Source organism: Molossus molossus, unplaced genomic scaffold (assembly GCF_014108415.1).
Source record: "Molossus molossus isolate mMolMol1 unplaced genomic scaffold, mMolMol1.p scaffold_m16_p_18, whole genome shotgun sequence".
In the NCBI taxonomy this organism is placed as follows: domain Eukaryota; kingdom Metazoa; phylum Chordata; class Mammalia; order Chiroptera; family Molossidae; genus Molossus; species Molossus molossus.
Window position 1 is genome coordinate 16,421,852 of NW_023425353.1, and position 22,897 is coordinate 16,444,748.

Consider the following 22,897-nt stretch of genomic DNA (forward strand, 5'->3'; position numbering starts at 1 on the left):
TTATCTCATCTTTTCCACTGCTGTCAATGCCACACCCCATAACTGGCTTTTACAATCTCATGTATCACCTATCTAATGCATTCTCCATATTTTGTTCTAAAATTTATCTAGCTTAAAATTATCCTATTGGATGGTCAAAGATTTGACACTCCCAGTAACATTAAATATTTATATATTATATATATTATGTATATATAATATATACATTCCTAGAGGCCAATGTGGATTTTGGCAATAGCAGTTAAGTGTATATGACAGAACCTCTCAAAAGACCTGCTTTGACAAAGACAGCCTTCACTGGAATATGGAAACATGAAAGTTCTAATATGTTTGCTAAACGACAAGCTACTCTACATGTCAGTGCAACTATAATGTAAACATCTTATCAGAAGACAGATGTCATCCTTGTCTGCTATGCTATGAATCCTCTGGTTATGAAGTAGCTGAAAAAGGAGAAACAGACCTTCATTTGGAATGAAGTCACAGAGCTGAATTAAGGAAACTTTTACAAAGTTCACATCAGAGAAGATCCAGACATTAGGACTGCATACCTTTTCAATTTGTTTTTGTTTACTGAGTTCTTTCTGTTGCTTCTCTTTTACTCTCTCTATTTCTTTTTGTTTTTCTGATGCCCTACGATCCTGAAGAACAGATGAATACAACTAATGAATTAAATATGAAATAACTTTAAATTTAGACTTTTCAATTAATATTACCTTTGTAACCTTTCCAAATTATTTTCTGCATTTATAGTGCACCAAAAATTTACATTCTATGTTAGCCATTTACCCAAACTCTAAATGCCAAATCAGCAGTAGTATCCAATGTTAACCTTACTTAGCAAAATAATTTTATTTATCTGCCAATATGAAAAATCCTGCATTACATTAATTAACATTCTTGGATAATTAAGTGTCTTGGATTCTTACCAGTTCTGCATGCAAAGCTATCTGTTTTGCCAGTCCAACAGAATCACAAATCTAAAAGGGGAAAAAGTAGAAAAAACTCAGGCAGTTCTTATATCAAGGTAATAATTTCAAGTATCCAAATGGCAGATGTAACTAGTTTTATAACTCATTATAACACACTGCTTCAAAAAACTGATTTAAGAATGTTCCAAGCTCCAAACCAAGCCTTAGTGTATTTTCTTCTGAGTCTCAGTTTCAACTGCTGGCTGTCACCTTTTTAACGTAACCCACTTCTTATTATCTCAAATTCATTACTGAGATGGTAAGGCCTGCAAAGAATAAAGCAAGCAGCTACTAATGCTACTCTAATCTGAAGATATCTGAAAATAGCTCATATGGGAATGTACTGTATTCCCAGGATACATTAATGAAGCCAGATTGCACTAGCTATCAATGGCTAGAAAGATATAGGTCTAAAAAACTCGGAAGGCCTACCCAAACCGGTTTGGCCCAGTGGTTAGAGTGTGAGCCCATGGACCAAAGGGTCATGGGTTTAATTCCCAGTCAAGGGCATGTACCTGAGTTGCAGGTTTGATCCCTGCCCCGGTCGGGGTCATGTAGGAGGCAACCATCAATGTCTCTCTCTCACATCAATGTCTCTCTCTGTCTCTCTCTCTCTCTCCCTCCCTCCCTTCCACTCTACATGAAAAATCAATAGAAAAATATCCTTCAGTGAGAATTAACAAATAAAAAAGAACTCAGAAGGCCCAATACATCAGCTCAGCTCTCTTCAGAGCAACAGGCTTTGTTCAAGCATCTCGGTTGGACTAGGCAAAGTTTGCATTTTTCCCAGAAATCTTAGTAAAAATTTTTGACATGATATGTATTTCACAACAGAGACACATTTTGAAAAGCCAGGTAGGTACCTTTTCCCCCTCATTGTTTGATTCAAATATATAGCAGACGGATGACAGATGACTTTCACTTCTCCCTCCAGATGTGCGAAGAACAAATCCAAAAAGTCTCTTATTTTCCTGGTGTGTAGCATACAAAACTACACTAGGTAATGGAAACTGTCACAGAAAACATCAGAAGCAAACATGAGATCTTTCAAGCCATTACAACAGCACTCTCATACATAACAAACTCATGCTAAGTTATAAAAATATCCTAAGTAAAACATTAGAGCCAGGTGTTTTTTTTTTCCTTAACAGAATGGCAATCCAAAAACAAATAATGTCATATTTGGTTTCAATTGCCAGGAAGAATAAGAGGTTGTTGAATACTGAATTTGTTTTATTAGTCATTAACAAATTTTACAAAGTCAAATTCAAGAACAAAAGTGGTGTGTGTGTGTGTGTATAATAAAATGATTAAATAGAACCACATACGTGCAATTATTTCAAAATAGCTAATTATAAAATAAACTCAATCATATTCCCCTTTTAATTCCTACTATTAGTTTCTTTTTTTCTTTTAAATTAAAATTTTTTTTTCTCATTTATTGATTTAGTGAGGGAGAGAAAGAAAGAGAGAAAGGGAGGGAGAGAGAAAGAGAGAAACATTAATTTGTTGTTCCACTTATTTATGTATTCATTGGTTGCTTCTTGTATGTGCCCTGACTGGGGATTGAACCTGCAACCTTTGTAGGTTAGGATGATACTCTAACTAACTGAGCTACTTAGCCAGGGCAACCCTACTATGTACTAGTTTCTTCAGTGTATGATATATACTCCCTAACTAAGGGATAAACACTACATATCACACCAGATTGCACTGATTCTTTAAGTTACATGACAGCCTAAAGACTAATTATAATTGATATTATCATATCTGAAAATACAGAATCAGGATTATTATAAAGATGTAAAAGATGTGTTTATGCTGCCCTGGCCGGTTTGGCTCAGCGGTTAGAGCAACGGCCTGCGGTCCGGAGAGACCCGGGTTCAGTTCTCGCTAAGGGCACGTACTTCGGTTGCAGTTTATCCCCGGCCCTGGTTGGTCGTGTGGGTGGCAGCCACTCGATGTGTCCCTTCACATCAATGTTTCTCTCTCTCTCTCTCCCTTCCTCTCTCTCCCTCCCACTCTATCTGCACAAAAAATGGAAAAATATCCTCGGGAGAGGATAAAAAAAAAAAAAAAAAAAAGATGTGTTTATGCTCAAAGAGATTTAAAGCTTTAAACATGCAGAACTCACCGTGAGCCTTGTAACCTGTGTCTGTGGATCAATTAACCTATAATAATTAAAAAATTTGAACACATTTTAATTAGGCTGAAATTACATACACATTTTTTCTATAGTTTTTTGAGGGAGAGGTTACTACTTACTTCAAACAATCACAAGTAACTAATAAATGTGATTCTGTCATACGAAAGATGTTATGGATGGCCCGGGCAGCTAAGATTTGGCGCATTGTTTCATAAACAACATCTGGACTGTCATCTGATTTCACCTCCATAGAACCAAGGAATCGAACAATAAATAACTGATGAAGAATAGACTCTATGACAGAAAAAGGTATATTATGTGTTTTTTAAAGTTATTTTTATTGTTGATAGTATTAAAGATGTCCCTCCTTTTTTCCCAATTGACCCCCTCCCCCCTTCTCCCACCCCCTACCACCTTCTTCTCAAGAACTTTGAAAATATTGTGACCTAAAGATAGGACTGTCAGCTTTCTTCTGCAATTTTAATAGCAAATATCTAAGAAGATATGATAAGCAATTCAGAATTAAATATTTTTAAAAACTAAATTACCTTAACTTATTTATCTGGGACAGAAAACAAAGAGGAAAACCTGCCATGATTCTTCCCCAACTATCAATACCTAAAGAATAAAATACACTGCCTCCTTTTAGATTTTCCAGTGAAAAATTCAACCTAGCAGAAGTATTCAGATAAATTTAACTACAGAGTTCAAGTTACAGGAAAATTAAGGTTTCAAATTCAAATAGCAGATAATGCTTCAACAATTGGTGGCTCTGACTAAAAATAATCCCTGTACTATTCTTGAAGCTTTTCTGTAAGTTTGAACTTAAATAAAAATAAATAGCTGCTAGAGAAAAAAAAAAAAGTTTTGCTCCAGTTCCAGAAGAAAACATCTGCTGTTAGGAAAAGCTTAAAGGACATCTTATGCATTGAGACTTTGACTAAGGGGTCAAAAGTATAATATTCTATAATGTTGTGTGAATAACAAAATCTTAAGTTTAAGTTCTGTTGCTTTAAGTGTACTTTGAGTAAAAAGAGAAAATTGTAAATAAAGACACCATTAAAGCAGCATCCAGCAGAACAAATGTAAACACCAAATTCTTCACACAGTCTACTACTCAGAACTTCTGAAACATAAGAATACTGCACAGGTCTGTTTTACCTTCAGTTTCAGATTTTCGACTGCCTCCAGATTCTCCAAATGGATTTGTACGCCTGAAAAGTTTTTTAAAAATTATGAACCAACAGTTAGTTATAATGAGTCACCTGGAAGTAATATTACTGAAACCAGAGTTAAAAACGAAGAGTCACAAAACCTTGTACATACATTTAAAATAAAACTCTAATACCCCATCCTGCTAAGGAACACTAATGATGAAGGCCCCAGCACTCCCATTAAGTTAATAGGCTGAACTGAGAAGTTGCTGCATTTTAGTAAACGTGGATGGCCCTAGCCGGTGTGGCTTAGCAGTTAAGAGTGTCGGCCCAAGGACCAGAGTTGCGCGTTTGATTCCAGTCAAGGGCACGTACTTCGATTGCAGTTTGTCCCCAGCCCTGGTCAGGGTCGTGTGGGAGGTGACCAGTCAATGTGTCCCTCTCACATCAATGTTTCTCTCTCTCTCTCTTTTCCTCTCTCCCTCCCTCCCACTCTATCGGAAGATAAATAGAAAAATATCCTCAAGTGAGGATTTAAAATTAAAAAAGATCATATTTTCTAATAAACCTACAGCATACTTATTACTCTCAAGAACTTTGAAAATATTGTGACCTAAAGATAGGACTGTCAGCTTTCTTCTGCAATTTTAATAGCAAATATCTAAGAAGATATGATAAGCAATTCAGAATTAAATATTTTTAAAAACTAAATTACCTTAACTTATTTATCTGGGACAGAAAACAAAGAGGAAAACCTGCCATGATTCTTCCCCAACTATCAAAAGTATGTTAGGTAATTAAATAAGATACAACACAGCTGATGCACATGGTATGTAAGCGATGGCTCTCAACACAGAAATGGAATCATAACCCTTACAGACCACAGCACAATATTCCTGTGATGTCATCACCCACCTGCCTCCCTGGCCAGAGGCTTTCCCCTGCCCAGGCTGATCTTCACACACAGGAGAAATGATGTCAAACTGTATTGGGGTGTCTGGAGCAACAAGAGAATCTAGAGAGAGAGCAGCCAAATTTGTGGACTCAGATCCTAAAGATCCCGAACTGCTGGTTCGAGCAGTCGATGGTCGAGATTGCCTAACACAGAAAAAAAACAAGAAGGCGTTACATTTCTTTTGGAAATTGAACACTTAAACTATAAGAAAAGAAACTACAACTTTGCAAGTGAATGGGAAGAGTAGAACAAATTTTAATAGACATAATCCCAAATCATAGCTACTTGTTTAACAATAGACCTCTTTCTTTCCAATTATTAAATTGAAAAACATAAATCATCTCAATCTAGAGATAAACACTAAGAAAATTTAGAAACAGTTATTTAGCACTCTTGCTGGCAAATTTACAAATTTGAAAATACAATTTCTACATTATTCGGGAACTATTTCATACTAATCTAAGCAGCACTGCTAAAATCAAAGTGTTCACTATCACTTTCAATACCCCATATAGTTCTCTTGATAACCCACAGTCTGGTGACTCACCCTGCGGGCCGCAGGCTCTCGTGCCTCTGCTGGAAAGATGGGGAGGGAGTGACGGCTTCCAAAGCTGACTGATTTACTCGTGCAGCAGTTTCCTATTTTTTTTAAAAAAGGACTAACATTAGTAGTAAAGCAAGACAACCAGAAGTTTTAATATAACTCTCTGAATTGTCAGAATGTTCCTGAGTTACATATAAAATGTAAATTGGAATTACTAAAGTAGTTCCATGTACTTTGTCTTATTAAGACATAATTAACTTTGTAGCATTATAACTTGTTTCCTCTTAATTGCTGTGAATGTGGAGAGGGGGGAGATCTGACTTTTTTCTACCATTATACATATTATGATACATTGTTTTTACTAAATAAAGAAATTTAGAAGGAATAGGAAATAGTCACAAAATATAAAAATATTCTATAACTATGCTGCTGAAGTTTTCATTTTCCATACTCTATTTATGCTCAGAAATATTTATATATTTATTAATTGATAAAATTATTGTAGATAATTTCTGACCAAAAATTAAAAGAACACTTTTCATAGGAAATATTTATAAACTTCATTTTCCTTTTTAATGTTTTTTCTTTATTGATTTGAGAGAGGAAGGGAGAGGGAGAGATAGAAACATCAATGAGAGAGAACATCGATTGGCCGCTTCCTGCATGCTCCCCACTGGGGATCTGGCCCTTCACCTGGATATGTGCCCTGACCAGGAATCGAACCAGCGACCTCTTGGTGCATGGGTCAATGTTCAACCACTGAGCCACAATGGCTAGGCTATACACTCATTCTTTATTTAAAACACTGGCTAGCCTGGCCGGTGTGGCTCATTGGATTGATCATCGTCCTATGGACTGACAGGTCCTGGTTCAATTCCTGGTCAGGGCACATGCCCAGGTTTCAGGCTCGATCCCCAGTAGAGGTCGTGCAGGAGGCAGCCAAGTGATGTTTCTCTCTCACAACGATGTTTCTATCACTCTCTCCCTTCCTCTCTCTCTAAAAAAAATCAATAAAAACATACTTTTAAAAAAACCCACTGCTCTACCCTGGCCAGTTTGGTTCAGTGGTTAGAGTGTCGGCCTGCGATCCAGAGAGAGACCCGGGTTCGGTTCCTGCTAAGAACGCATACCTCGGTTGCAGTTTGTCCCCAGCCCTGGCTGGTCGTGCGGGTGGCAGCCACTCGATGTGTCCCTTTCACATCGATGTTTCTCTCTCTCTCTCTCTCTTCCTCCCGCTCTACCTGAACAAAAAGTGGAAAAAACGTCTTCGGGTGAGGATAAAAAAAAAATACAAAAAACCCACTGCCCTGGACAGTTTGGCTCAGAAGTTGGAGCGTTGGCCTGTGGACCAGAGAGTTCTGGGTTTGGTTCCTGCTAGGGACACGTACAAAAACCAACAACAAAAACAACCCACTGTCTAAATAAAATGGCATTTACATTAGAAAAAATAATCACATAATATTTTTACATTTCTGTGTCTTATAGTTAGCAAAAATACCAAAACAATGCTACAAACTGATCAAAATTTCTTCTCTCACTAATCTAGATAAAATAATCCTAAATAATCTGGAAAATATTAATTAAAACTTAAATTCTGATAATTGATAGGAAAGTACAACAAGCCTGCATTTTTCAAGTCCAAACACTGTATTCTCTATGTATTCCCCAGGTATTAACAAGTCATCTAATTTGCATTTTAATTTTTTGTTGCACCAGTAACATTAACACAAAGGAAAAGTTAGATTGGCAGGAAATCAAGTTACTAAAAGCAAAAGGCTTCTCTACAGTGATTCTTAAACTCGTAAGATTATTATAAAACTATTAGAAATTACTAATATTTTGGAGGACTGAGATTTTGGTTCAAAACTTTTTCCTAGTCATTTAAATCATATGTATTAGAGGTGTACCTAAAAGACATTAAGATTAAAAAAAATAAAAACAGAACTCTTCCAAAATGTTCCCTTCACTTGGGTTTAAAACTTGGAAGTCATATTTTATTTGTCTCCTTCATCCTTTACATCACTCCCATTACTAACTAGTCTAGTCAATTTCCTTTTACCTGTTTCTATGATTATTTCTTCTGTTTCCTCAGTTCATACATGAACTATGGATAATAAACTCCTACAATCCCCAGACACTCCCATTTAATCAACCATTACACCAACAGTTTAAGACTTAGAAGGGTGAGAACATTCTAGAGAAATTAGCCATCCCTCTGCCTCAACTGAAATCACTAGCCCCACCACCAGTCCTGGGAGGTGCCTAGGTTCATAGCATAGCTGGGCCCACCAAAACTGGCAGAAGGCCAGGCAGCTCCTGTCCTAAGCCAAGTCTTTGCCCAACTCCACTGCAATTTGGATCCACTTGATTTCTTCCAGAGTTCTCTGCACTCCTGGGTTCTGCTGGTATGCTTGGACTGCACCTATGGCTATGTCTACACTGCCGAGTTTATCTGGTTTGATACCCCTGCTACTGGAAGTGTAATTGGCAAAATTGAGAGTTCAAGCTGCTTCATACCAGACCTACTGAATGCATTTTAAGATCCCCAGATAAGCGGTATGCACATTTCAGTTTTCTATTATTCTCCAACAAGAGCCTTCAAATCCAATTACATGACAAGATTCATTCCGTATCTACATTCTGTTCTCTTATCTGCAATGTCTTCTTTTCCTCAAAACATGGACAAATCCTACCCAACTCAGGTTTCCACCATCTCAACAGTTTTCTCCAAAGTCCACACTGATCTTAACATCTCTAATCTTGAGCTTTTAATCATCACAATATGTTTTCACTTACATATTGTTATATTTGAAATGTTCACGTTTCAGTTTTGTTTTCCCATACACATAGGCTCTAGGAGGACAGAGGCCATAACTTATTTTTCTTCTCTATCCCCCTTTCTTCATGGTGCTCAACACAGCGATAAACACAAGGTCAGGGCCTAGTAATTATTTGTTGATTGACTGATTTCAATACCTTTGAAATAATTTATTGTTCTAGGAAGACCAGGTACTCATTATATACATGATACATTAAAGCTACGCATTTAAGGACAAATGAAAAAATTATAGAACTTGAGAATTATGACTTAATAAAAACTGTATTAACCACAGAATTACTTAGTTTAGCCAGTTCTGGATATGATAAAATGAAAATATTACCTCTGGATTTTCACTTAAATATATTTGTTTAGATATGTTGTTTATTGTACAGATCCACTGCAAAAGGAAAAAATAGGAAAAAAAGTTAATATCTTTTTCTACAATGCTTCTCTTCTAAAAGAGAATGTTCAGTATTTGAATCAAATATAAGTTTCATTAGAAGTAACACATACTCTTTCTTATAAACACCTTCCTATATACATAAGCATATATATGTATAATATTTGAGGGTAAAACAGAACATTTAACAGATTATCTTTAAATCCCAAATTTATTTCATACAAGGAAATAAATATATAGCAATCATGTTAAATTATAATTTAGTAGTCTATATTTATCTTTCTATATTACTTTCCCCTTAATCCCCACCAAACAAGACAGACTGGACTCAGATATCATAACACCACTGCAAAAAAGTTAGGACCTAAATATATTCCTTGTGAATATATTTTACATATTTCCCTTCTTTTGGGTTTATAAAAAATTAACATAGAAAACTTTCTTTGCTTACATATTTTGTTTCACTCTTGAGAATTCCAGTGCCTGATGAGCTCACTAATCTAAACTAACATTCTGTTTGGTAAACCCTGCAGAGAGCAGACATCTGTCTATATTCCTCAGAGACCAAAAGCCAGGTTTTAATACCTACTCTTTTCCACAAGAAATAAAATGTAGATCTCTACATAATTTGTAACCTTGTCTTTTACCAAAACAATTCCAATACCAGATAAAATGGCTCAAAGTCAACCTACAATACATTTTCATTAAAGGATATTTCTCAAAACAAAACTTTTTTAAAAAATGTTTTTATTGATTTTTTAGAGAGAGAGAAAGGGAGAGGGAGGAGAAAAGAGAAACATCAATGTGAGAGAGAAACATTAATTAGCCACCTCTTACATGCACCCTACTGGGGATCGAGTTCGAAACTCGGGCACGTGCCCTGACTGGGAATCAAACTGATGACCTCTCGGTACATGGGACTATGCTCAATCCATTGAGCCACATTGGGCAGGTAAGACAAAGCTTTTGAATCATCATTTCTTAATAATAACTTACCTTCCATATGTGGTGTACTACAAGTAAAATTGGACCCAAAAATAACATACTTGTAAGGAAGAACAGACATTCCCAAATTTTTGTTTTTCAGTCTTTCATTTCCCTAAGGTTTTAAGCTTTAGTTGCTTCCTGCTGTGCCACATCTGCTACTACTATATTCTTAAAGCAGCAAATATTGTCTTAAGAGGGTTGGTGAGAGAAGTGAATAAACCGTCACCTCGCGATACGAACAGCCTGCCAGAAAGCAACAGTCACAAGGTCATTTCTGAATCGGAGCCTTTAAAAAGACTGGAAAGAGATGCTAGTCTCTAACATCTCTCTTCAGAGATCCAACTATAAAATTGTGAAACTTAAGAATGTTGTTTAAGGACAATAAACTTCTATTAAAAAGATATTTTTAATTAACCATATTTTTCAAATTTCTATAATGAACATATATGTTTTGTCATCAGCAAAATATCTTAAGATGTTGCTGAAGAAATTAACTAAATAAAATTTTACCTCTTCATGGTCTTTTTTACTCTCTGCTTGCAAAATTGAAGATCTGAAAGAAAAAAAATTGACTTCATCTTCTTTTAAAGTACTTTTAACATGATCTGAGAAATATTTTTATCTTTACAGGTATATATAAAGCCAATTGGTATCAGAAAAAAAACCAGCCAAAACACATAAAACCAAATAGTATCTTAGGAAAAGGAGACCACCAGAGGCAGCAGGACTCAAATTTTAGCAACGCTTCACTTTGGCTATCAATGCCAAAATGTACCATAAAAGAAACAGGTGCTAGTTTTCAGAAGACAGCCTACAGCAAAAGTGCACTGCAACTAAGACCATCCATTTCAACCTTCTGACACAAACATTTCAAATATAATAACTGACCTTAATATAAAACTAATTTTGCTTCATTACTGATTATTTCTCATTGAATACAGTTAAATAAAATTTTTCAATATATTAATCCCTAACATAGGGATCTTTAGCTTTTCTGTAGATGTTCATGTTTAAGAGTTTGAGGAAAAAATAATTTTTACTATTCTTGAATCAAACAAGGAAAACAAAATGGCAAATCATACTAGGCATCAGCAAAAAACTTAAAACACAAAAAGGTAAGTACTTGTAGTAAATTATTAACAGTTTGATAATTTTGACAAATGAATACAGGGACTCCCAAATATCTAGCATGATAACTGATACACAGTAACTGACATTCATTATATGTTTATAGAAGGAATATGAAATTAAACAATCATTTTTGATAAAAGATAGTGAGCTGTAACATCTTAAGTTTTTTGGGGGAGAGAGGAAGGGAGAGAGAGAAAGAAACATTGATCAGCTGCTTCCTGCACACCCTCTACTTGGGACTGAGCCCTCCTCAACCTGGGCATGTACCCTGACCAGGAAATGAGCCGGCAACCTTTCAGTGCACAGGACTACGCCCAACCAACCGAGCCACACTGGCTAGGGCATGAGCTATAACATCTTAATGTACATAAATATAAGGAGAAAATGACTTTCAGGGAACCAGAGTCGCTCTGAAAAATAAGAAAGATAATAAACAATTTAATTAAGTAGGAAAAATGTGCAGATAACTTAAACATCTATTATTAGGAAAATTTTCAATTATGGTGTATTTTCTTAAGTGGATTATAATGTAGCCATTATAAAATGTTTTTAATAAGTGAATGCAGATCCAAATTATATACACAGTATTTCCTCAACTATTTAAAAACTGTAATTAAAATAAAAATTGTAAGGCAACAGATCAAAATGTTAATTATTGCACTGGTGAGATTATAGCTTTTTTTTCATACTCCTTTTTATATTTTTCTGTGCTTTTCAAAAATTTGTTCTATAGATTCTCATTTAATGTGAAGATAATATAAAATTTTAAAATAGCATATAACCATTAATGGACTAAATAATTTGATCAGAAATATTTATTATTGTTAGCACCTACTACATGCTAGACATGTTACATAGTTAGATTTCAATTTTTCATTAACAATTTACAAAGTAGTTGCCCTGGCCGGTTTGGCTTGGAGGTTAGAGCGTAGGTCTTTGGACCAGAGAGTCCTGGGTTTGGTTCACGTACCTCAGTTGCAGTTAGTCACCACCCCAGTTGGGGTCGTGTGGATAGCAACTAGTCGATGTGTCTCTCTCACATTGATGTTTTTCTCTCTCTCTCTCTTCTCCCCCTCTCCCTCCTGCTCTATCTGAAGATAAATGCAAAAAAAAAAAAAAAAAAAAATTTACAAAGTAGGGATTATGACCTCCCCCCAGTTTTACATGTACAAAAATGGAGCTCAAAGAGGTTATGTAACTTGTCTAAGACTACATAGTAAGGAGTGGGTCCATAATTTGAACTTTCTGACCCCAAGTTTAGGGCTCTTTCCACTAACTTGTTCTGCTTTCCCCACACCATGCAGAATTTTCAGTGACCAGTCTCAACATGAAATCACAGGTCTTTACCATCTGACCTTGTTTTGATAACCTTAAAATACTAAGACATCATTCAACCAACCAGGTCAGAAAGGACTATTCAACTTATTTCTACAAAAAAAATAACCTTAATACATAATAAGCCTTTAAAATACCTGTAAAATGTCTGAGTAAAAAGGAATTATCCTACATTTCAGTAATTTAAAATGTTACAGACTTTATTAATAGTAGGAAAAAATACTAACTTTTTTCCATCAAAAGAGGTGATCTGAAAACAATACCGCCTGTCTTCACAGTCCACAGCCATTACTGAACAGTTGTCTATGTCCATGGCCAAGCCTCCTGCTACGTCCCCACGGGCCTGACTCATTAAGTTTCCACCCTGAGTGAAGTAAAACTGTCTGTCCCAGGTAGATGACACCAAGCCTGTTTTACTAAATGAAGAAAGTACATTCACTCTTTAATAACATACATGAAATCTCATCATAAGCCAGACATAAGATAAAACACATCACAAAGAGTCAGCTTGCAAAAAGGCATCAAGGTGCCCAGAAAATATAAATATCAGTTTTTCAGTCTCTGAAATAAATTTGTATATGCTGACCACTTGTGGGAGTGTGTGCGTATATATTTCCAAAACAAGCCTGGAAATTATCAAACTGCAGCTGTTATAATGATGCTCCATAAAATATAGTTCAAATTTCAAGGATGTAAATTCAAAACAAAATATTTTATTTTACTCCTAGGATTAACCTGTTTTCTCCTCTTTTCTGATAAAAACTAAAATTTGACTCGATGGTATAATTACATATACTTTATGATAAATAACAATTAATAGCGTTCACATTATGCTAATTTACTTACACTCAAATTGATTTCACTTTTTAAAATCTATATTATTCAATAAATATCTAAACAGTTTGTTACTTCTGAAAATTATTCATGTACTCCATATGTCAAAAAGTTCACAGGAAAAATATATTAATATCACTAACTAAAAAGATTCAGCCATTAGTAAAAGCAAAACAATTTGGCAGAAATATCAATTATATATTATATTCACTTGCAACTACCTTAAATGATATACAATATATGAAAATAACAACAGTTTTCTTACTTCCTAGCATTAAGGTATCCGGCCTTTCGGGTTAAGTTTCGATTAACAGGAAATTTTGTGGGATCTGGATCAGGCACATATAAAGGGTCACTGGCTACTTCCAAATCCTCTATTGTCTGCTGCATGTTCTCTACATCACTGTCCATTTCCCTGCGAACACTAACACGGAGAACAGATTACTTACTACCAACCACAACAGACAAAGGACTCCTTACCGATCACGTTTATCTGTAATTTGTTTTATACATATTTTCCTTAAGAGTGCAACAGTGGTATGGGGTAAAGTAACATGAACATGTTATAAAACAGCTTTACATTTCATTTAAAACTTAGATATTTGGAAACAATACTTAATGAAGCCACATTCAATGCCTGACTTTAAAGGAATTTTCAAACTGTTCTCTCCTGTGCCTTTAAAACGACAACCACTTTCACCTCCCTCTATACCTCAGAGATTGACTACATCACTGCTCAGATTTTTGAACCTAATTAGAACTGCTTTCTCTCTCTTTTAAGTTTTCATGGGTTGAAAAACAAGATTTATTTAGTAATCTCCCATCTATCCCCCACAATTCAGGTAACTGTGAAGATAATTCACTTATGGATAATTACTATTAGGTGTCTGTTATATTCAGACATAAAACCTAGTTTAGAATCAATAAAATACCATCTGATTTTACACTGTTAGAAATTCCAAGTTCAGATTTTATGGAAAAGGTGGTGATAAAAACCAAGAAGCGTCCAGGAAAAATAACCCCTCAGAAAATTAAATGGTAAATATTTTCAGATTATGACATTTAACTATTAACTTATCATTCACATAACTTCATTTTCAATTTTAAGGAGAAAATACTTACTTCTGTACACTTGTTCCAATATTAGTTAAGAATTCTTCCAGTTGTTCATTGAGATTTTCAGAACCCATCTTAAAGAAACTTATCTGAGGCAAGAGGGAGTGAGAGTGGGAAGATGAACAATAAAAACACCCACACACATGAACAAAATACTTTAAGTGAATCATTTAAACAAAATGCAAGATATATGGGTGAGTATAAAACAAAGGATTATTCCTATCTGTGTAAAAATAGTTTGTAGTTTATGCCCAAATGACTTCTGGGCATAAAGCCACTGAAGAAACTAAACTTAAATTTTACTGTGCATCCTTTTATATACTAATACATGCATATGGTAAGCAATATTTTAAATTGGAAAATAAATTTCAAAATATTTCAAGTAAGTCATATGATAGACTATTTCATGTTTAATACAAAGATAAAAAAGTTTTATATCTGAGAAATAATAAAACTCATACTTGAAGAAATATTTAAATTTCTTTAAACTCTTACTTTTAGGGGGCTGCCATCTCATCTTTTATTACCCAAATTTAATTTTCTAGCTCCCTTCTTGATGCACTCTGGAGTTCATTAATATCTTTAACTCAGAAGTACACAAGCAACGTGAAACAAACTCAAACTCCTCTTTCCAATCTATTCTGAAGCAAGAGTGAGTGGAAGCTCCAGCAACAGGTGTAACTTGACAATTCATTTAGCTTTCTGTTCCCTGTCCTCCACTGTGATAAATAAGTGGTTTCATTTACCATAAAATATTTGAAATCTTTATCTGCAAGGAAAACCATTCTAACTTCCTTAAAATAACATCCTGATGACATTTTAAAATTACTTTTTAAAACACAAGCATAAAATTGTATTTTGACCTTAGTTGGTAACATAATATCCTTATATTTAACATAAATATCATACTTAATATAAAGCTTTTAGGGCAGTTATAATCCAAAACACAAGATAGTATTCACCTGAGCTTGCATATACCCAAGTAGAGGTTCTAACAATGCTATTTTCTTCTTGTACTGAAGAGTATTTAATGCACAAAAATAATGCATCATGGTCTGGTGTTGTTTTTTTCTGGAAGTATAGACATCTTCTGTTACTTCATATTTCGCCTTTAAGTGAAAAGATTAAAAATACTATTATTTATTTAATTTTGAATTATCTTTAGTAGTGGCTGTGAAGAAGAGCCTATACCCAAGGAAAAAGGTATAGCACAGCAATTGTGTATAGCTTTTTCTTCTGATATTAGAAATCCTGAAAAATATTGGCTAAGATAGTTTTCCTGTTTTACTACTAACCACTTCATTTTAAAACACATTAAAAGTAGAATTCTGCATATAACTAGAATGGTACAATAATAAACTATGCATGGCAGAGAATGTCTACCACACAGAGAAAAGGCAGATAATTGTTTGGTAATAGATTAGCCACTAGTCTTTGACTTGGTCAGTTTACAGCATACCACTCTCTCCTCCTGGTTTCCACCCTACTGCTCCTCCTCTCTTGTACTCTTGTTTTCCTTCACCCGCACTTAAAATATGTGTGCTCCCTTAAGTTCTTGTATTTAGACAAAAAATATTTGCTGAGCACCTATTATGTAATATGTACTAGGCCCTTCTCTCTTCCTGCTTTCCCGAGAATACCAAATCAAGTACAAAGAACATTCCATAGACCAATGACTCCCAAATTTTTACCTCCTGCCCCACACTCTCCCAAGTGTCAAAGGAAGCACATGTCCACCAGGGCTCTTCATGGTGTATGGGGGGTGGGGGAGTTCTGTGTGTGTTAGAAATGTACAAAACTAAAGACAGCATCTTCTTCTTCAAAACCTGCTTTTCTACTTCGTTTTTTAGTTCTCTTAATTATTTCAAGATCCATCCTATCATCTAAGAATTCTAGGACTCATTTTTTATTCCTCCTCCTACCATATATAAGTCTTATCAATTCTACTTAAGAACTACCTTCCAAAAATATTCCTTCCTCTCTACTTTTAATAACAAGCTTAGCTAAGACTCTGCTAATGTCTTTGCAAACTACTCTGATGCCTTTTCTGATTTCTCCAGTGGCCCTCTTCACATTTCCATTAGTATTTTCATCCTGTAGCACAATTGCACAGTTACTCACCCACTTAAGAGTCCTTTGGTGGTGGCCCACTCCCTCTAACACAAATTTCCAAGACATTAGCATAGCAATCAGGCCCCAAACTACTACTTATCATCTTTGCCATACCTCCCCAAAGACATCCTATGCCCCAGATATGCTAAAAGAATTAATCTTTCCATTATCATAATAAATACTGCCAGAGTTTTATGAAAACATGCTATAAGTCAGATACTCTGAATGCATCATGTCATTTCATCCTAACAACTACTGAGTTTTTTTGAGAAAGAAATTAAGTCTTGAAACTAAGTAACCAGTGTGCGACCTCATGCAAATAAGTGGCAGAGGTGAGATTTGTCCCCTAGCAGTATAACTCCGGAGCCAGTGCTCTTAAACCTTAACACTCTTCAAACTCTACCAGGTACTTCTGCAAAAGCTGTTTTTCCTCCAGGAATGCCCTCTCCCCAGACCCAAACCAGTGAAGTCCATTCATCTTCAATGCAAATGTCACCTCCTACAAGTGAAACCTTTCCCAATTCACCAAAGTTAATTGCTGCCTTCTCTGTGCTCTCCCAGCATTTAGATACAACTTCTATTACTGCACTTAACTTAGTGTTAATCCATGCATTCTCTTCGTCTTACACTCTGGCATCTAGTCCAGTCACATACCTTCACACAGGAAGTGTTCGACAAATGTGGTTTATCCACTCTTTTTTTTTATCCTCACCCGAGGACATTTTTCCATTCAGATAGAGTGGAAGGGAAAGAGAGGAAGAGAGAGAGAAACATCGATGTGAAAGGGACACATCGAGTGGCTGCCACCCGCACGACCCAACTAGGGTCGGGGACAAACTGCAACCGAGGTACATGCCCTTAACGGGAACTGAACCCAGGTCTCTTGGGACTGCAGGCCGACGCTCTAACCGCTGAGCCAAAGCAGCCAGGGCGTTTATCCACTCCTTGAGGGCAAGAATGGAGCCTATTCACATTGTTCCCCCATGGTACCCAACATATAGTAGGTACTCAATTTTTTTTAAATCCTCACCCAAGGATATTTTTCCATTAGCTTTTAGATAGAGTGGGACGGCCCTGGCCAGTTTGGCTCAGCGGTTAGAGCATCGGCCTGCGGTCCCGAGAGACCCGGGTTCGGTTCCCGCTAAGGGCATGTACCTCGGTTGCAGTTTGTCCCTGGCCCTGGTCGGTTGTGCGGGTGGCAACCACTCGATGTGTCCCTTTCACATCGATGTTTCTCTCTCTCTCTCTCTGTTCCTCTCTCTCCTCCCACTCTACCTGAACAAAAAGTGGAAAAATGTCCTCGGGTGAGGATAAAAAAATAAAAAATAGATAGAGTGGGACGGAGAAAGAAAGAGAGAGAGAAATATCGATTGGTTGCCTCCCGCAAGACCCCAACCAGGGCTGGGGATTGAACCTGCAACTGAGGTAGTGCCCTTGACCAGGAATCAAACCCACAACTCTTTGGTCTGTGGGCTGATGCTCTAACTGCTGAGCCAAACCAGTCAGGGTCTCAATTAATTTTTTAAAATGAAATGAAATTGGTGAAAGAGTGTTTTTAAAAACAACTGTAGCAGCCAGAGGCAATCTAAAATATACCAAAATTCATACCTAGAGTCTTTACTTCTCTAAGGTGAAGTAGCAATGTAATATATATCTCAAAGTATATTCATCAATATTTATACCAATTAATCAGTGACTTAAAATTAAAAATGGAAAGCAGATCCTTGTACTGAATTTTGTGTGAGAAACATTCCCTTTATTGTGTCACAGTAACTGTTGCACAGTAAATCCTACCCAATCATAGATTCCCACAGGTGGACACTGTGTGCCTACCAGCAGCACCTTCAGCTAAGGCTACAGACACCGACTCCCAGGCATAGGATCACCTTACACACAAACATCCAGTGGAGGCCTACTCATCAAGCCTTGGATTAGGTACTGAGACAGAAATGACCTTAAGGAGCATCCAGATGAATTTGTTAATATTGTTCTTTGTGCTTTACTCAAATTCATTTTTCCTTAAATAAAATGTAATATTTCTGGATTTAACTTCTTGAAGAGGTATCAAAAAAATTTAGCATATATAAATATATATATATATACACACACACACACACACACACACACACATATATATATATATATATATATTTTTTTTTTTTCCCCCTGTAAATGAGAAGGTCCTCATAATGGAATTTCACTGAATTATGTATACATAACTATTTTATCTCTGAAGGCATTCTTGAATGCCTACAGGGTCAAATAATAGAACAAATGCAATGTTATCAAAATACAAAGCAAAAGGAAGCCATTTTATATACTGGGCATCGATTACATTTTCAGAATAGTTATAAAATTTTGTCAGCAAGAAGTATTTTGTGCCCTGGCCGGTTTGGCTCAGCGGTTAGAGCATCGGCCTGCGGTCCTGAGAGACCCGGGTTCGGTTCCCGCTAAGGGCATGTACCTCGGTTGCAGTTTGTCCCCGGCCCTGGTCGGTTGTGCGGGTGGCAGCCACTCGATGTGTCCCTTTCACATCGATGTTTCTCTCTCTCTCTCTGTTCCTCTCTCTTCCCCCCATTCTACCTGAACAAAAAATGGAAAAATGTCCTCGGGTGAGGATAAAAAAAAAAAAAAAAGAAGTATTTTGTTTAAAGAGATAATTACTAATTGTCTGATAATTAACAATTATCAAAAAGCTTTGAAATAATTAGGAGAAAAGACTAAACTAAGGGCAATACAGCAAAACATACAAAATAAGTGCTGGCTACAATTTTTTTTTTTTTTTTTTTAATCCTTACCCGAGGACATTTTTCCATTTTTTGTTCAGGTAAAGTGGGAGGGAGAGAGAGGAACAGAGAGAGAGAGAGAGAAACATCGATGTGAAAGGAACACATCGAGTGGCTGCCACCCGCACAACCGACCAGGGCCGGGGACAAACTGCAACCGAGATACGGGCCCTTAGCGGAACCGAACCCGGGTCTCTCAGGACCGCAAGCCGATGCTCTAACCGCTGAGCCAAACCGGCCGGGGCCTGGCTACTATTTTTAAACAGTAAAAACCAGACCACTTAATGAAACAGTTGTTAATTGCAATACTGAAAAAATAAGTATGTATCATACCTTGTCATTTTCTCTTTTTTTTGACAATCGGCTATATCTGTTAATTGCAGTATCATGATCTGGAAAACAGAAATGACTATTAACAATAAAATAGTATTTTGCAAAACTTATAAATGCTTTAAATAGTCTTCATATGTGCATCTTTCAACAAATGTACTAAAGCAAGATAAGATTTCCCTACCACATGATCACTCCAGCCAAATGTTTCCCTATTCAAATTTCCCCTAAAGTTAAATTTCTACTTATGAGATTGGTAAATGTATTTGATTCAAAGGAAACTGTAATCCACTACAGTTTATAGAAGTATTTTTAGTACAAAAATAGCAGATGCTTATTAAAGAAAACTTGAAATATACAAGGAAAACAAAGCAGGAAAAATAATATATCACGTCTTTAGATATTATGAAGGTAGCAAATCACAAGAGTAAATTTAATATCCTTTTAAATTTTTCTGAAGGGTCAACATTGCAACTTAAAAACACTGATTTAAATAATGTTCACTTAAACTTTTAATTAGGTTCACTTTTTTTTCAATTATTGCATATACTCTGGCCACAGATCTGTATTGATTTAAAAAATGCATCATTACAAGAAATAACTGTGTAAAGTATTAAAAGCTTACCATTACTAGCAATCTGAAACACTTCCTTTAATGTCAATATTTCTGGAAAAGTTCAAGAATAATTTCAGTGTAGCATATTTATGAAATATCTTAAATTTTGTTTAGAAAATAGTAACTACCATTTAAGCTATAACTAAAACTCCAAATAATATCTTATTCTTCAACATTCAAAGTGAAAAAGCTACTCTGTGTTTCAGTTAGTCTATGAAACATTTACTGTCATTAGCAACATTATACCTCCAGAAAATCTACTCGCCACAAATTAGTAATATGACACATACAAAAAAAATTAAAACCACTGCAAATTCTAAGATATGCAAATATTCTTAGTATCAGACTCTAACTTAATTCATTTGTTATATTGACTTTAATAAATTCAAATGCTTAATCAAAAACAAAGAACATTTTATTAATAAGATTATGGCATTCAGTCCCCTAAAACTGAAAAAAGAGATCTTGTTTCTTGACCTTGGAATGATCATTCTTGAGGATAACCACCACAAATATTAACTCCATCTCTAAAGTTCATTTGTTTTTATTCCATTATACTTTAAATATTTTACCATCCACTGATAATTAATTCAATGTTTCATTCTATCTACATATCTTATAAGTCTGTATAATTTTCTAAGATTGTAAATTATGAGACAGCAGAGCCAATTCTATAAAACTCTCATTTTATCACTGAATAATGCTAAATGAGGGAAAAATCCACCACAAACGACTAAGTCATGAGTTGCTAGATGTGCCAATACTCCTACCTCCTGCTGCTCTAGCCATAAACACACCTCCATCTCCTATGCCACTGTCTCAGTTTAGGTCTTGGTCATTCCTTACTGGATTCTCACAACTTCCTAATCCATTCTCCTAGACATCAAATTCACTCTATTCCCACTCCCCCCAAACAAAAGGATGTTATCTCCCTACTTCTTAAAGATCTCCACTGGCTTCTCTTTCCTTACAAACTCAAGTGGAATATTTTTGGCATATTCTAGTCCAATTAATCTATATCTAGATTTGTCTCCTGCCATGCCGAACACATTCAACATTGCAGCCACATTGAACTTCTCGTCATTCTCAAAACAAGCCATGTATGCCCTGGCCAGTCTGCTCAACGGTTAGAGCATTAGCCTACAGAAAAAGAGTCTCTGGTTCAATTCTGATTAAGGGCATGTGCCTCGGTTGCAGTTTGGTCCCCAGCCCTGGTTGGGCTCGTTTGGGAGGCAACCAATCGATGTGTCTCTTTCATGTCAATGTTTTTCTCTCTCTCTCCCTGCCCCCCAACTCAAGATAAATGGGGGGGGGGAAAGTATCCTCAGGTGAGGATTTAAAAAACAACAACAAATAAACAAGCCACGTATTTCCACAACCCATACCTTTGTGCTTCCTAGTCCCTCCAATAGAATAACAACACTTTTCTCCTGGCAAATTCTTCTTCATTGTCCAATGTTTGTGTATAAAGGCTTTGGTGAAGCCTAAGACCCTTTTTAGAGCCTTCCCAACACCTTACTCATTCCCTATAAGACAGTGTCATAATTATCTGTTTACCTATATCCTTCTCTAGGCTTTCTCAAGTGAAGTGACATCTTACTCACATCGGTATTCCTCAGTATCTAGTTTAATGTCTAGCAGGAGCTCCTATAAATGTTTAGTGACTAATTAAAGTAAAAGTGGCTCAAGTTGTATTCAGAAATGGTTTAGATATAGAGTAACATGCATTTTACAGGCATTAATATTCTGATAGCTAATGAAAGTAAACATAAACTTGACTTCAATACCTTTCAGATCTCTTTCTTTAAACTGGGTAATGGGGAACATCATGGCATCAGCAAGCTGTGTTGAAAGTACCGCATGACAAGAGCTAAGCTAGTAAAAGAAAAACCAAAAAGGCCAAATAACAGAAACATTTAACCAGTATTACGTAAATTAAACAAAACCTAATAAAAGATGTTGATAATAAGAGAACACAAAATTATGTAATATAATTTAAAATATACAGTCAAAAAATTCCATTTAAAACTCTTAGAAGAAAACAGGATAACCTTGAATTTGGCAAGGACACAAAAACACAGCAACAAAAGAAAACAAATTAAACTTCATCAAAATTAAAATTTTTGTGGACCAGGATACTATCAAGACAGTAAAAATACAATCCATAGAACAGGAGGAAATAGTCCGGCTGGTGTGGCTCAGTGGTTGAGCATCGACCCATGCACCAAGAGGTCGCCGGTTCGATTCCCGCTCAGGACACATGCCCAGGTTGTGGGCCAAATCCCCAGTGGGGAGCATGCAGGAGGTGGCCAATCGATGAGCTCTCTCATCGATATTTCTATCTCTCTCTCCTCCTCAATTCCTCTCTCCTTAAAATCAATAAAGAAAAAAAAACCACTTAGATTTAAAAAAAAAAAAAGTAAAAATACAATCCATAGAATCAGAGGAAATATTTGCCAGTCACATATCTCATAAGGAATTTGTATCTATAATAAAGAACCCTTAAACTCAGTAATAAAGGACAACAACCCAATTAAAAAATAAGCAAAGGTCTGAATAGACACTTCATCAAAAAAATACAAATGGCCAATTAGCACAGGAAAAGATGTTCAGTATCATCAGCCATCATGAAAATGCACATCAAAACTATAATGAGATT

General features: G+C 35.8%; 1 protein-coding gene across 2 annotated transcripts in view; it reads right to left on the reverse strand.

Annotated features, from left to right (window-relative positions):
* The window catches only part of APPL1 (adaptor protein, phosphotyrosine interacting with PH domain and leucine zipper 1), a 40,276-nt gene that overhangs the window by 1,446 nt on the left and 15,933 nt on the right, over positions 1 to 22,897 (reverse strand). Inside the window, exons 5-21 of one of the 2 annotated variants that reach the window (XM_036266979.1) lie at positions 22,026 to 22,113; positions 20,248 to 20,289; positions 19,626 to 19,684; positions 15,357 to 15,503; positions 14,401 to 14,483; positions 13,544 to 13,702; positions 12,672 to 12,860; positions 10,489 to 10,531; positions 8,932 to 8,988; positions 5,774 to 5,865; positions 5,187 to 5,369; positions 4,279 to 4,331; positions 3,237 to 3,411; positions 3,106 to 3,142; positions 1,835 to 1,981; positions 930 to 980; positions 552 to 641 (exon numbers count right to left, since the gene is read on the reverse strand). In XM_036266979.1, coding sequence (XP_036122872.1) covers positions 552 to 641; positions 930 to 980; positions 1,835 to 1,981; positions 3,106 to 3,142; positions 3,237 to 3,411; positions 4,279 to 4,331; positions 5,187 to 5,369; positions 5,774 to 5,865; positions 8,932 to 8,988; positions 10,489 to 10,531; positions 12,672 to 12,860; positions 13,544 to 13,702; positions 14,401 to 14,483; positions 15,357 to 15,503; positions 19,626 to 19,684; positions 20,248 to 20,289; positions 22,026 to 22,113 — 1,695 coding nt within the window. The remainder of the gene's footprint in view (positions 1 to 551; positions 642 to 929; positions 981 to 1,834; positions 1,982 to 3,105; positions 3,143 to 3,236; positions 3,412 to 4,278; positions 4,332 to 5,186; positions 5,370 to 5,773; positions 5,866 to 8,931; positions 8,989 to 10,488; positions 10,532 to 12,671; positions 12,861 to 13,543; positions 13,703 to 14,400; positions 14,484 to 15,356; positions 15,504 to 19,625; positions 19,685 to 20,247; positions 20,290 to 22,025; positions 22,114 to 22,897) is intronic. The other variant, XM_036266981.1, reaches the window with a different exon arrangement.